This window comes from Topomyia yanbarensis, chromosome 3, assembly GCF_030247195.1.
Source record: "Topomyia yanbarensis strain Yona2022 chromosome 3, ASM3024719v1, whole genome shotgun sequence".
Classification (NCBI taxonomy): Eukaryota; Metazoa; Arthropoda; class Insecta; order Diptera; family Culicidae; genus Topomyia; species Topomyia yanbarensis.
Window position 1 is genome coordinate 288508483 of NC_080672.1, and position 11645 is coordinate 288520127.

The 11645-nt window shown below is 37.6% G+C and overlaps 1 protein-coding gene across 4 annotated transcripts; it reads left to right on the top strand.

Moving 5' to 3' along the window:
• The first annotated feature begins 1004 nt into the window (after nt 1–1004).
• LOC131690793 (plasma membrane ascorbate-dependent reductase CYBRD1) lies at nt 1005–11458 on the top strand. Of its 4 annotated transcripts, none has more exons than XM_058976816.1 (5): nt 1005–1232; nt 10136–10363; nt 10436–10644; nt 10707–10861; nt 10929–11456. In XM_058976816.1, exons 2-5 carry the CDS (start codon nt 10153–10155, stop codon nt 11095–11097), a joined length of 744 nt encoding a protein of 247 aa, XP_058832799.1. In that variant the 5' UTR covers nt 1005–1232; nt 10136–10152; the 3' UTR covers nt 11098–11456. The 4 variants fall into 4 exon arrangements, with proteins under 4 accessions (XP_058832799.1, XP_058832802.1, XP_058832800.1 ...); XM_058976819.1 differs by lacking the exon at nt 1005–1232 and adding an exon at nt 1648–1777 and having other exon boundaries at nt 10929–11458; XM_058976817.1 differs by lacking the exon at nt 1005–1232 and adding an exon at nt 1790–2009 and having other exon boundaries at nt 10929–11457.
• The last annotated feature ends 187 nt before the right edge of the window (nt 11459–11645 follow it).

Consider the following 11645-nt stretch of genomic DNA (forward strand, 5'->3'; position numbering starts at 1 on the left):
TCTGACCAGATTTGCGGCTTGGTTCATGAAATTAGCGGGAACCAATCAGGAACGAGCTTCAGTCAGATGATTTGAAATCGGTTTTTTTCGTGTATGTATGCTATCTTACATCCATCAGAAATGAAAATGATGGCTTCTGCTAGTAGCACGTTTCAACACAAACTGATTCATCCACCTGTTGTGTACAGCTCACAAATATTTCTCGGTATTGTACAGCCATCCGTTCGCGCCAAGCAACCAAATACAAATGTTGATAGAAACAAATCTCTAGCGGACTTATATTTAAAACTTTTCATCAATTAAGTGTTCGGTTGGTGCACGATATTGACGGCTCTGGCCGAGATGAGCTGAAAATTTTCACCATTTTCGGTAGTTTTTGAAAGATTTTTTAAAACACAGTATTAATGCATGTTATACATACTCCAAATTTTAATACTACATTGCGGAACATATTTTCGATAAAATTGCCTTAAACCTCAAATCATTCTATTAAGTATGATGGAAGCTATTAACGTTCAAAATCTGACGCGGCTGCCACAGCCGATATTTTGAAACGGGCCCCCATATTGAAACGTTAGAAGTATTCTACTTCAAAAATTAAACCCTAGACCGCACACCACATTTCCAACGTATAGTTTAATAATACATAACATAATACACAACTAGAAAAATGCCTCCACAAAAAGCTTGAGGTTTCGTCTTACTAATTTCAAAGTTCCTAGCACGCTATGCTCGCCCTAAGCATACACCGCACTATCCCATTCGCCTATTCTATCCCAACAAGTGGACTGTTGCTGAGAGCTCCTTACCAAAAATGTTTTGGGCGTGAATAAACTTGATGACGTCAGCGGGGAATAGACGAGAGCCACAAACCACCATGTGCTTTTCTCTAAACCCAAACATTGCTCAGTGAGGGTGTTGTTCTGCGATTATAGCAACAAGTGCCGTTTTCTCTCAAAATACTCACTGTTCATGCTGTTCATTCAACTAAGACAGTGATTACTACCATCGTCATCCCATTCGCGAGCTTAGCCTTGCTGTTGCGTGATGGTAAATTTTTGCCTTCAGTTTAGCGGTATTCGCGATTGTGGCAGCAACGGTTCGCGGTTCGTGAAGGATAGAAAACAAGGTGCTTCGAATATTTTCCTTATCCGCTAATACGACTTCATCACGCCGCAGCAGCCATTTTTGCTTTGCTCTTAGTAGCAGTAATCAGCATTACAACGAATCTGGTAAGGAAAATCTTTTCTTCACGGCCTCCACCAGCCGCTTTCACGGTCACCGCAACGCGTGGGTGGGTTTGATTTCGAAATTGTGATTCAAGTGCTACCGGGTAGAGTTTGAGAAAATGTGGCAAGTGTTTGGTGGAGTTAAATACCAGATACCATCGAAAATTGAGAGAAATCGGTGACGGTCGGTGGGTTCGCGGCTTGTACAAAGTAGTTGAAGCAAAACAAAGGCTGGGAAGTTTTTCTGCATAATTCCATAGAATGAATTTCCGCATAAAATTAGCTGCTGCAGTGGCACTAATTCGTAAATAATCATATGTGCAACAGGTTTATAATCTCTGCTGAGCTAAGCCGTTATCGTTAAGAACGGTGTGAAAGAACTAACTTTTGTTTGGCCTTAAATCACCAGACAATACGTATCTACGTACCATATGGAATAAAATGTTGATGCGTCTGCGGGTTGGGTGGCGCTTTGGGTGGTGCTGGCAGTCTGTGAGTTCATTTATTGCGATGCTGAGGAATGGCATTTTCGAGTGCAAATAAAAGCGGTGTGTTGAATTTTTAATACATTACTAGTGATATCACAGCTACAATTTGTATTTCTGTTTGTGAAGGTTAATATATGGAAATCGACTGTAGAAATTGCTGAAACTGTTTCAAGGAGTGCTAGAAGCTAGTGTATGCTGATAGTGACTGAACCAATGTTAATATCTATCGCAAGCTTTGTAAATGGCCGAATTTTCTAACTAATGGAATTGTAAACAATCTTCTACATTTATGGTAATTTAGGCGGTGCAATTTTTTTTCAAATGTGTTAAATCTCTACGTGCGTGAATATACATTGTTAATACTAGCTTCTAAATTTAAGCGACAACAACAGCTGTTTCTGTTTGTTCTACGAAATAAGTCACATAGAAAACAGATTTCTGAAATATTGTTTTCAGCTCACAGTACATTTTCTAGAGTAGCATGAATTAGAAATACATCTTTGCTTAAATGAAGTCGTTATACTCATCATTGCTGTTAGTTTTATCTCGGGCCGCTGGTAGCTCATCATTGTCAGCGGGCCCCTTTTTGAGCCGCTGAGCAAATATTGCAGTTAAATTGCCAATTGAAATGCGAAATATTCCGGATTGAAGCATTGGTTGAAATTATTATTAGATTTGCTTATAAGTTCAAATTGTACGTGCATTATCATCACAGGTGGCTCCTGGGAGGGGCACGGGGACAGGCCCTCTTCTGTTCGACCAGAAGCGGTTTTGGTGATAGGAAAAAATAAATTTCTCTACTTCAATACGCTAATATTTTAGAAATGATCAACAAGGTGATCAGTTTATTTTTTTCTTTTATCACTTTATTTAACCAAATGAAAGCAAATTCTTTAAATTTGGTATCAAATGCAATTTCGATTTTATAGCAATAAGCAAAGCATTGTTTCTAATAGGGTTGTGGTACCGGTAGTGTCGGTTTTGAAAATCCGGGGAATACTGACCCATTTTGGGTACCGTAATACCAGTTTTGAGCACAAAATTGCACGTTGTGTCCTGTCTCGCGTTGACTAAGTTCTTGCGTTTGCAAAGCCCCGCAATACCAGTCCTGAACAAAAACAAGTCACGTTAAAGTGGTGGGCATAGCGTAATTGGTAAATCGATTGCCTTGTACGCAGCTCACCTGGGATTAGTTCTAAACCCCGCATAGTCGAATTACCCTAAGGTTAAAATATCTATAATCGAAATGCCATCGCCTACAGAAACCTATCTGGTAATAACACTAGTTTACAGCATTTCTGAACTCAGTAAGCTGGTGGTAATTTTCAATGTAAAATCGTGTGTTTGATCCGAAAATGAAGTCCAAAAAATTAACAGTAGAACTGTTTTCGAGTTTGACTAAAAAAGATGAATTTAGCCTTTCAAAAAAGGGTACATTTCGTAAAATCCATATATCTGCGGTTATAGAGTATCGAAGCGAAATATAATTATGTTAAATTAAATGATTGAAATTTTGATCGTCTAAACATTTTGTTTTAGTGTGACTAATGGTTCTGACGTTAATTACGAGTTTGTTGATATTTTTTCTTCATTTTTAAAGAAATATAAATGTTTGGGCAAGATAAAACAATTCTAAAAATCATATTTTTAATATATCAGAATATATTGGCTTAAATGGCACGTTTCCCGTATGTAGTCGGGGATTTGTACCTTGCCGTGCGTTTTAATCATTTCCTGGGCAAAAGGAAAGGAGAAGGAGGTGTGGGGAAGTAGAATTGGAAGGGTGGGAAAAATAACAGCAAAAACCAAAAAACAAACAGCAGGTAAGTTAATCTCACAAGTAGGGTAACTCTCCTGCGAGTAAGCCTAAAGCGCTTTACCACATTGGGTAAGAAACTTTAGTATGTCTATGAGTTTCAGTCATCCGAACATGGTGTCGTCTAAGTAAGGACGGCCGAAAACTCGAAATCGCAATTGCGCTACTGCTGGACAGTTGCATATCAGATGATATGAGGTTCCGTAGTCAGATTCACAAAGATCACATGAAGAAGCCTCAGCGCGCTGAATAGTTGCCATGTGGTAATTGAGTTTGCAGTTAACCTGTTAATCCATTCATGCCCATGTTGTTTGTGGACAACAACGTTTTTAAACAGCTATAACTTTTGATTAAGCAAAATTTGCTCACAAAAATAAGTAAGGCTAATAAATGTGACTATTGCCTTTCATTTGAGTATTAAAGCTTCTAAGGACCAGCTCTAGAACTGAAGTTATTGCAATTAGTCTGATTGGATTCCGATGGAGCAGTGCTGGCAGGAACAGTTTAAGTTGACGACGGAAAATGAATTTTTCATATATATTCGTTAGGTTGCAATATTATTGAAAATTGATAAAACTTGTCAATTTAGGCTGTCTTTGGCTACATTTTCCACGCAATTGGACAATTGTAAATATTCTAGGAGAATTGTTTTGAGCATTGGAAGATAAAAATGGAGCAGCTTCTAGCACTGCGAAGGAAGCACCTATCTTTATGAAAAAGGCTTTTCGTCTTTCTTGACCCCACCATTTTCAAGGAAAAATAGTTTTGAGACCCCGCATACACTAGAAAAAAGTTGGGCATGAAAGGGTTAAAGCCCTGGTCAGCATGCCGCAGTGGAGCTTCGAAAAATGTGAGAGATTTTTCGAAAGCACTGTGCACGGTTGTTCTAGAAACGCCTTTGTTTGGCGACATGTTTGTAGATGTCTCCAATAATTACGGTGCTTGGACGAAGCCCAGGACCGTATTTTTCCCTTATCCAACTTGTCGAAATTGGTAGGGCGGGCTCAGGACCAACGAAGTCAATCGCAGAACCTTGTCTGGTCAATTTGTCAGCCTATTCATTTCCAGTAATACCGGAATGTCTGGGCACCCAGACAAGGTAGATAGTGTTGACAATGCTTAGTTCTTCGATTTGGGTTCGGCACGCGATCACTAGCTTGGACCGGGATTTGTCTGAGCTAAGGGCCTTGGTTGCAGCCTGACTATCGGAGCAGAAGTTTATAACTCTGCCGGACAAACTCAGTTGAAGGGCCGATTGCATCCCGCACATAATCGCAAAGATTTCTACTTGGAATACAGTACAGTATCTACTTAGTGAGTGAGATTGTGCCAATCTAATTTCACGACAGTAGACACCAATACCAGCACGTCCGCCCATCAGAGAACCGCCAGTGTAACAGACCACTTGCGTTTGTTGTTGTCTTTCCATAAAGCCAGACAACCACTCCTTTCGAGAGGGAATTTTCACATGGTATGTCCTGTAAGGAAAACTACATGTGAGTGTAATATCGCTGGGAGCGAGAATATCCTCACCCCATGTAACAATTTGTGACCAGTGTGGTGGTCGGAAACGCCAAAAACGTGAACTTAATTCACTAGAGGCCAAACCATCGAATATATTCACAGGGTGTCTTTGGAGGAGTTGTTCGTATGAATATTACCCACCTTGTATTTTACATGCAGTCTTTGGCAATATTATGTAGTCACAATGAAAAAAGTTATATTAAAAAAACTAGATTTAAGGGGGTTGCCATAGAAAACGCCTTATAAATCGATAACATTTAGTCCTACAAGCTCAAGTTCTTCAACAAAATTCTTCACTATGAGCATTTCTAAAACTTTGTCGAAGACACCAACTTCCTACCTCGTCAGGATAAAAAGTTTTTTTAGTTCGATCATAGTAAGCCATGCCTAATTTCAATTGTTATCAGATTGTGGGTAATATTCATACGAACAATTCCTCCAAAGACACCCTGTGAATATATTCGATGGTTTGGCCTCTAGTGAATTAAGTTCACGTTTTTGGCGTTTCCGACCACTGTGCAATCGCGTATGACTGGTAGCAAGATCAACATGGTTACTGTTCCAAAGCCTAGTAACCTGCAGTCTGTATGCACATGATAGTGCTTCTTGTTTGAGGTGTATGTGTAGTTAGAAGTTCCTCAAGAGCAGCAGTCGGAGCTGTGGTAAAAGCACCAGTCAACGCCATGAGCGCCATTCTTTGCAGATGGTTTAGCTTCCCGAATAGAAATGTACAGTAACAGAACCATAATTTTCACTGTGACAGTACAGTAATTTTACAATAATTTACAGTAAGTTTTAGTGTTATGCTACGATACAAAAACAATAAGCTTTAACGTTTTTACAGTAAATTTCAAAGTAAAATAGACTTTTACAGTAAAAAGGGGGGTGGTTATGTATCTTAACATTAAAAAAATCAATTTTTCTCCATACATTTTTTTCTTTCAGAAGCAAAGAACTTATGGCTAACCTTTTGTGTTCAGCTTTGCCACCGGATTATCCATTTAAACCTTTTCAAAACTCTAAAAGAAGAATATCAGTCGATTTATTAGATCATCACGATTCAAATCATGCAAAATAGCTGCCGGAAATACTATTGGCTTAGCTGTGAACGGTGCTTTTGAAAAAGTGGCTGTGATTTTTTGTCACATTGCCACACCGTTCTGGGGTACGCAACACGACTGCGCAATGAAAAAACCACAGCCACTTTTTCAAAAGCACCATTCAGCTAAGCCGATGGTTTTTCCAACAGCTATTTTGCATGATTTGAATCGTGATGATCTAATAAATCGACTGTTATTCTTCTTTTAGACTTTTGAAAGGGTTTAAATGGATAATCCTGCGTCAAAGCTGAACACAATTTTTCCTACGCAAGCTTTCAATTCTCATACATGCTCAAAAAAGGTAACTTGAGCCTTAAGTACCGATATTATCCCGGTACTGCCGGCATATGCCGTACCGAGGGAGTTATAATCACAGTTATATCGCAATTCTGAAGTGAGCCATCTTTATAGGAATTGATTTTTGGGATAATGTTCCTGCATTTCCACTGTAGAACAGTGATCAAATCCGTGACACAGTGGCGTAGCCAGAAATTTTGTTGGGGTGGGGAGGGTTTGATGAAAATTGTTGATTTTTCAAAATGCTGTAATTTAATATGAGCTTCATCAATTATTGAAAATTTAGAAATATAAGTAGTCTATCAGATGCCATTCTAGTCTACAAACAAGGAGAACCAATATGGGACAGTGTTCAAACCTCTATAGATTATTTTGTTGCACAATATTTATTTATGACAATGAAGTCAAAGCTTCTAAAGTGGGACAAATTTGCGAAAATTTTCTCATCAGTCAACATCACATAATTTAGAAATCATCAACTTTGAAGGTTTAACAACTTAGAAGAAGTTTTCCAACATAAAACAGCGCATCTTTTGACACACAAATTCTAGTGATTAATTCTCCTAGAAGTAATTATGGAAAATTAACTCTTCAAAAATGGTATGTGACCTGGTGCCTTCAGGAAAGTTGTTGATAACATCATTTTAAACAATTTTGTTCAAAATTCGAAGACTACATGATATAAAACAATATTTAGGAAATTTGTTTATTGCAATTCTCATCAATATAACTTTTTTGTAAGCTTCAGAGCACAGAAGAGCAGAACACCACAGAAGAGATTTTTCAAATACAGTAATATCAGAATAACTTGTTTAAAAGGTTTTCTTTTCATACAGTCTACTATATTTCGATACTATGAATATTTAAAGTATTCATGTCTTCAACAAAAATTGAAATTGTTTGAAATAGCATTTTCGAAAACTTTGCTGAAGACTTTAAGTCTCGATCTAAATTTTCTTGAAGATTAAATTCTCCATAATTACTTCTAGGAGTATTAACCAGCAAAATTATTATTTTATCAAAAGATGTGCTGTTTTTCGTTGTACAATTCTGCAATTATAATTAATATCGAAATTTTTCTTGACTATTCAAGCTCACAACTTGACAACGAGTCCTAGTACCTAGTACACACATTTTATTACGCTATTCAATTCAGCACTCAAATATACACCATTAATAGCTTAAAATATCATCTACCGTTTATTGAACAACGGAGTGGCAAAGAACACTAATAGATCAAATTCTTCTTCTTCTAGTTCTAGTTATTTTTCGTTGTCCCATTTCCGCTACGAGGCCCAAGACCGACGCCAGAAAGCATCAAATCATGGACCGAGAACCAATGGCTTTACTTCCCTTCCGAAGGAACACAGAGTTTTTCACCTCAGAAAAATCTCATCGACCTCAGTTGGAATTGAACCCAGACCAACTGGGGTGAGTGGCGGTCACGCTTACCACTCCACCACCGGCGCCATCAAATTACGTCTAGGGTTTCCTAAATCTACCTACATTGCGCTGTCAATGAACAGTGCACAGGCCAGAATGTAAATTTAGCAGGAATTTTAACTTTTTGCTAAAATTAAATGACTACAACATGTTTGGTAAAGTTATTGAACTTTGCAATGCTCTTCTTTTCCTTTAAACAGATGCTAGGGCGCATGGAATTTCAACAAGATTTAAAATTGAACTTTTTAACGGTTCGAGATAGAGCTTGAATGTCTTTGACGAATTTGTAGTACAACACATTTTAGACAAATTTGCTGAAGACACGCAAGCTTTAGCTTTTATACTTTCCATTGCACGAGAAATCAAACGTTTCAAAGTTATAAGAACTTTTATATAAAAAATATAACTTCTTCAAATACCATTACCTTCGATTAGGGCATTTAGCATTAAATACCGTTGATGCCATATGAAATGCATGCTTTGCAGTATAGATCACCGAAAAATGGTAAATGCGAGAATTTTTATATTTTGAAATATTTACTCAAAAATAGTTTATTTTTATTAAAAAGTATATATAACTTTCTAACAAAACACGCTAGAGGTTCGGTATGTCGAGCCAAATTGCTCTTCTTCAAAATATCTGAAAGCATTTCTTAAGCCATGTTGATGAAAAATCAAAAGTTATATAAAGAAAACCATTTTTTAAGACTCATGCTATTTCGTGTAAAATGAAAAGCGCAAGACATAGGGTTCCAGTGTCGTCGACAAAGGTTCTTAGAATTTCATTTTCTGAAATATTCTGGAAGACAGCGAAACTATATCTCGAACCATTAAAAAGTTAATTTTCTGACTATTTAAAATAATAGCAAAGTCCCATCAAACGAGGCAACTTGCACTACTTTTCAATTTCAAAGCAGTATAACTAAAAATGCTGAAACTTTAGAAGAATATTCAACATATACAAGTGCTAATGGGGCTTTGAAAATACTTTATGGTACTTATCAAATCAAAGTATCAACCCCATTTGTGGCGTAAAAGCACTCATAACTTTGTAACGATAATAGTTATATAGATGTCATGAAACAAATTATTCACCTTAAAACAATCTTAAAGTTGTCTGAACAATTTTTCTAAGAAACACAATAACCTTTGATTTTAAATTGGTATTAAAATGAAAATTGTGACACTTTTCTAAAATTTACCGACCTATAACTTCGCTGAAGGTCGTTTGGCTCTAGCTAGAATGGTTGAAAAGCTATTTTTTAATCTTGGTAAAATTAGAAACACCCTAACTGTTGTTTAAACCAAAAGAAGGGGCTCACAAACTACGAAAATTTCTCCAAAGACTTAATAAGGTTAGGTTGTTTAGTTTTAGTAAAATCTCATAATTCCTGCTAACTTTGCATTCTGCGGACAACTGTACGATGCAGTGTAAAATAGGTAGTGTGTTTTATTCCTACATCAAAAAATCTTTGTGAGCTTTGCGAGCCTATTGTACAAACATTCACGAGTGAATATTTAACGCTGTTCGTAGAATTTCAAGCTTCATCGTTTGTTCGCAGTTTGCCCATCTAGTGACCCACTCTGAGGCTTTTTCAGCCTTTTCGCTCGATGCGTTGTTCATGGTTGATAAAGGGAAAAAAGTTTTGGCTACTTTGTGATTCACAGTTAGCAACTCTTGCGCACGGGTTTGAACCGAATTCTATTAATTTCTTTAATAAGAAATGTAAAACTATTTTGCGTAATGCGACCATGCAAGATCAAGCCACGCCACTAAATCATCATCCTCATCCATTTACATCCGCATACGATACCTAATAACAAAGATCTCACCCTTCTGATTACAACCAGCCACAAAGCACAGGATATGTCGATTTGATGAATTGATATGAAGAATATAGCTATAAGCTAAAAAGAATAACGGAAACCCGTCACCTTCCCAACACATCCAAAACAATTTGATTGATTCGAGCAGGTATTTCCCTAACATGTGCAAGAAAAACTGATAAGGACATTACAAAGCGAACTAGACTCCACCAGTCTGAATGGAGTGTTGTGATATGATCGGTTGATTATATTGATGGGCGTTCAACTCGGTCATGAACGAATTGTTCAGTATTACCGCATCTATCCTCAATCGTTATCAGTTTGTTTAGTGCAAATCACGTTTTTCAGCTGATGTCATTGCATGAGAAATAACGTAAACACTATGACTAAATGCTTCATTGTCTATTTTAGGGCCATAATCCAATAAAATGGACAATAACGGACCTTCTGCAGGATCATACAACAACTTCCGTGTGCTCTACCTGATTACGCAGATGGTAGGAGCAACCGTTATCGTTCTTGTCGGCTCGTGGATCGGTGCGCATCTCAATGGCCTGGCCTGGACTTCTCGACCTTCGGTGCAATTCAACTGGCATCCCCTTCTGATGACGATGGGGATGATCTTCCTCTACGGAAATTGTACGCATGCTGTGACTCCTATCTTTAAACATTTGTCATGCTTAATCTAATAATTCCTCTCGTTTTCCTTAGCCATCCTTGTCTACCGGGGATTCCGCTACGCTCGCAAGAAGCCTTTGAAGATCACTCATGCCGTGATTCACGGATTGGCATTCATTTTCACGGTGATAGCGCTTGTGGCAGCCTTCGATTCGCACAACTTGGCCCCCACTCCCATTCCGAACATGTACACACTGCACTCGTGGGTTGGGATGGCGGCAGTAGTTCTATTCGGACTTCAGGTGAGTTGTTCAAATGTCAATAGGAACGATGATAATGTTATCTAGTAATACTTACTTTATAGTATGTCTTTGGATTTACCTCGTATCTATTTCCTGGAGTTCGCGACACACTTCGCGCCAGTTATATGCCAGTGCACGTGTTTTTCGGGGTGCTCGGTTTCGTGCTCGCTATCGCTGCATCGCTGTTGGGACTCTTGGAAAAGGCAATCTTTTCGATGTAAGTTTTTTCGTTATCGGCTTGAAAATTTGTCCATGTACAAATCTTATATTGTTACCAATTACAGAAGCAACTACCGAGAACTGCCTGCCCAAGCTGTTCTGGTTAACATGATAGGGCTACTGCTGATTATCTACGGGGGCCTGGTTGTGTTTCTAGTGACAGAACCGATGTATAAACGAAAACCACTCCCTGAAGACGTTATGCTATTGACGCATAGTGCGTCTTCGCAGTGAACTCATTGTTACCCTCAACTATCCCTAGTTTAACTTATATTTACTAAAGATGGTGTCTATTTTTTGCTTGATGATTGTACTTATTTGTGCTTAAAGTATTGCTAATTGTTACCAAGATATTCTTCATGACGAATAGCTCAAATATTTGCCCAATGAATGCCGATTGCTGCAGGTTGTTAGCAAGGATAAAAAGTTTGGCAAAAAATCACTGAATATTCATATATGTGTAAAAATACCAATCAAATATGTGATGTAAACTGATACCAAAAATCTAATCAATAAAAAGACCAATGTGGAAGCGAAGAAAATAAATATGTCTCGAATTGAAGTTCGGGTAATTCGACAATAGCTTAAATTTAGTTTTTGATATTTAAATTGTTCGTAATTTATTTACCAAAATCTTGAATGCTTCCATTATTTAATTTAATTTTCTTATAAATGTTATGATCTTTTTAGCATTTTTTCAGACGAAAAAAGTGATCCTTTTTGGAAAATACGTTCCCGTTCCCAAAAATTGTTTTTTAATGAATCGTTCAAGGACACCAAAA

Excerpts from the sequence above, each read along its gene's own strand:
- LOC131690793 (XM_058976816.1), top strand. The coding sequence starts at position 10,153 with ATGGACAATAACGGACCTTCTGCAGGATCATACAACAACTTCCGTGTG. Across the intron at positions 10,645-10,706 it reads TAGTTCTATTCGGACTTCAG|TATGTCTTTGGATTTACCTC; the intron begins GTGAGTTGTTCA and ends CTTACTTTATAG. Across the intron at positions 10,862-10,928 it reads GAAAAGGCAATCTTTTCGAT|AAGCAACTACCGAGAACTGC; the intron begins GTAAGTTTTTTC and ends TACCAATTACAG.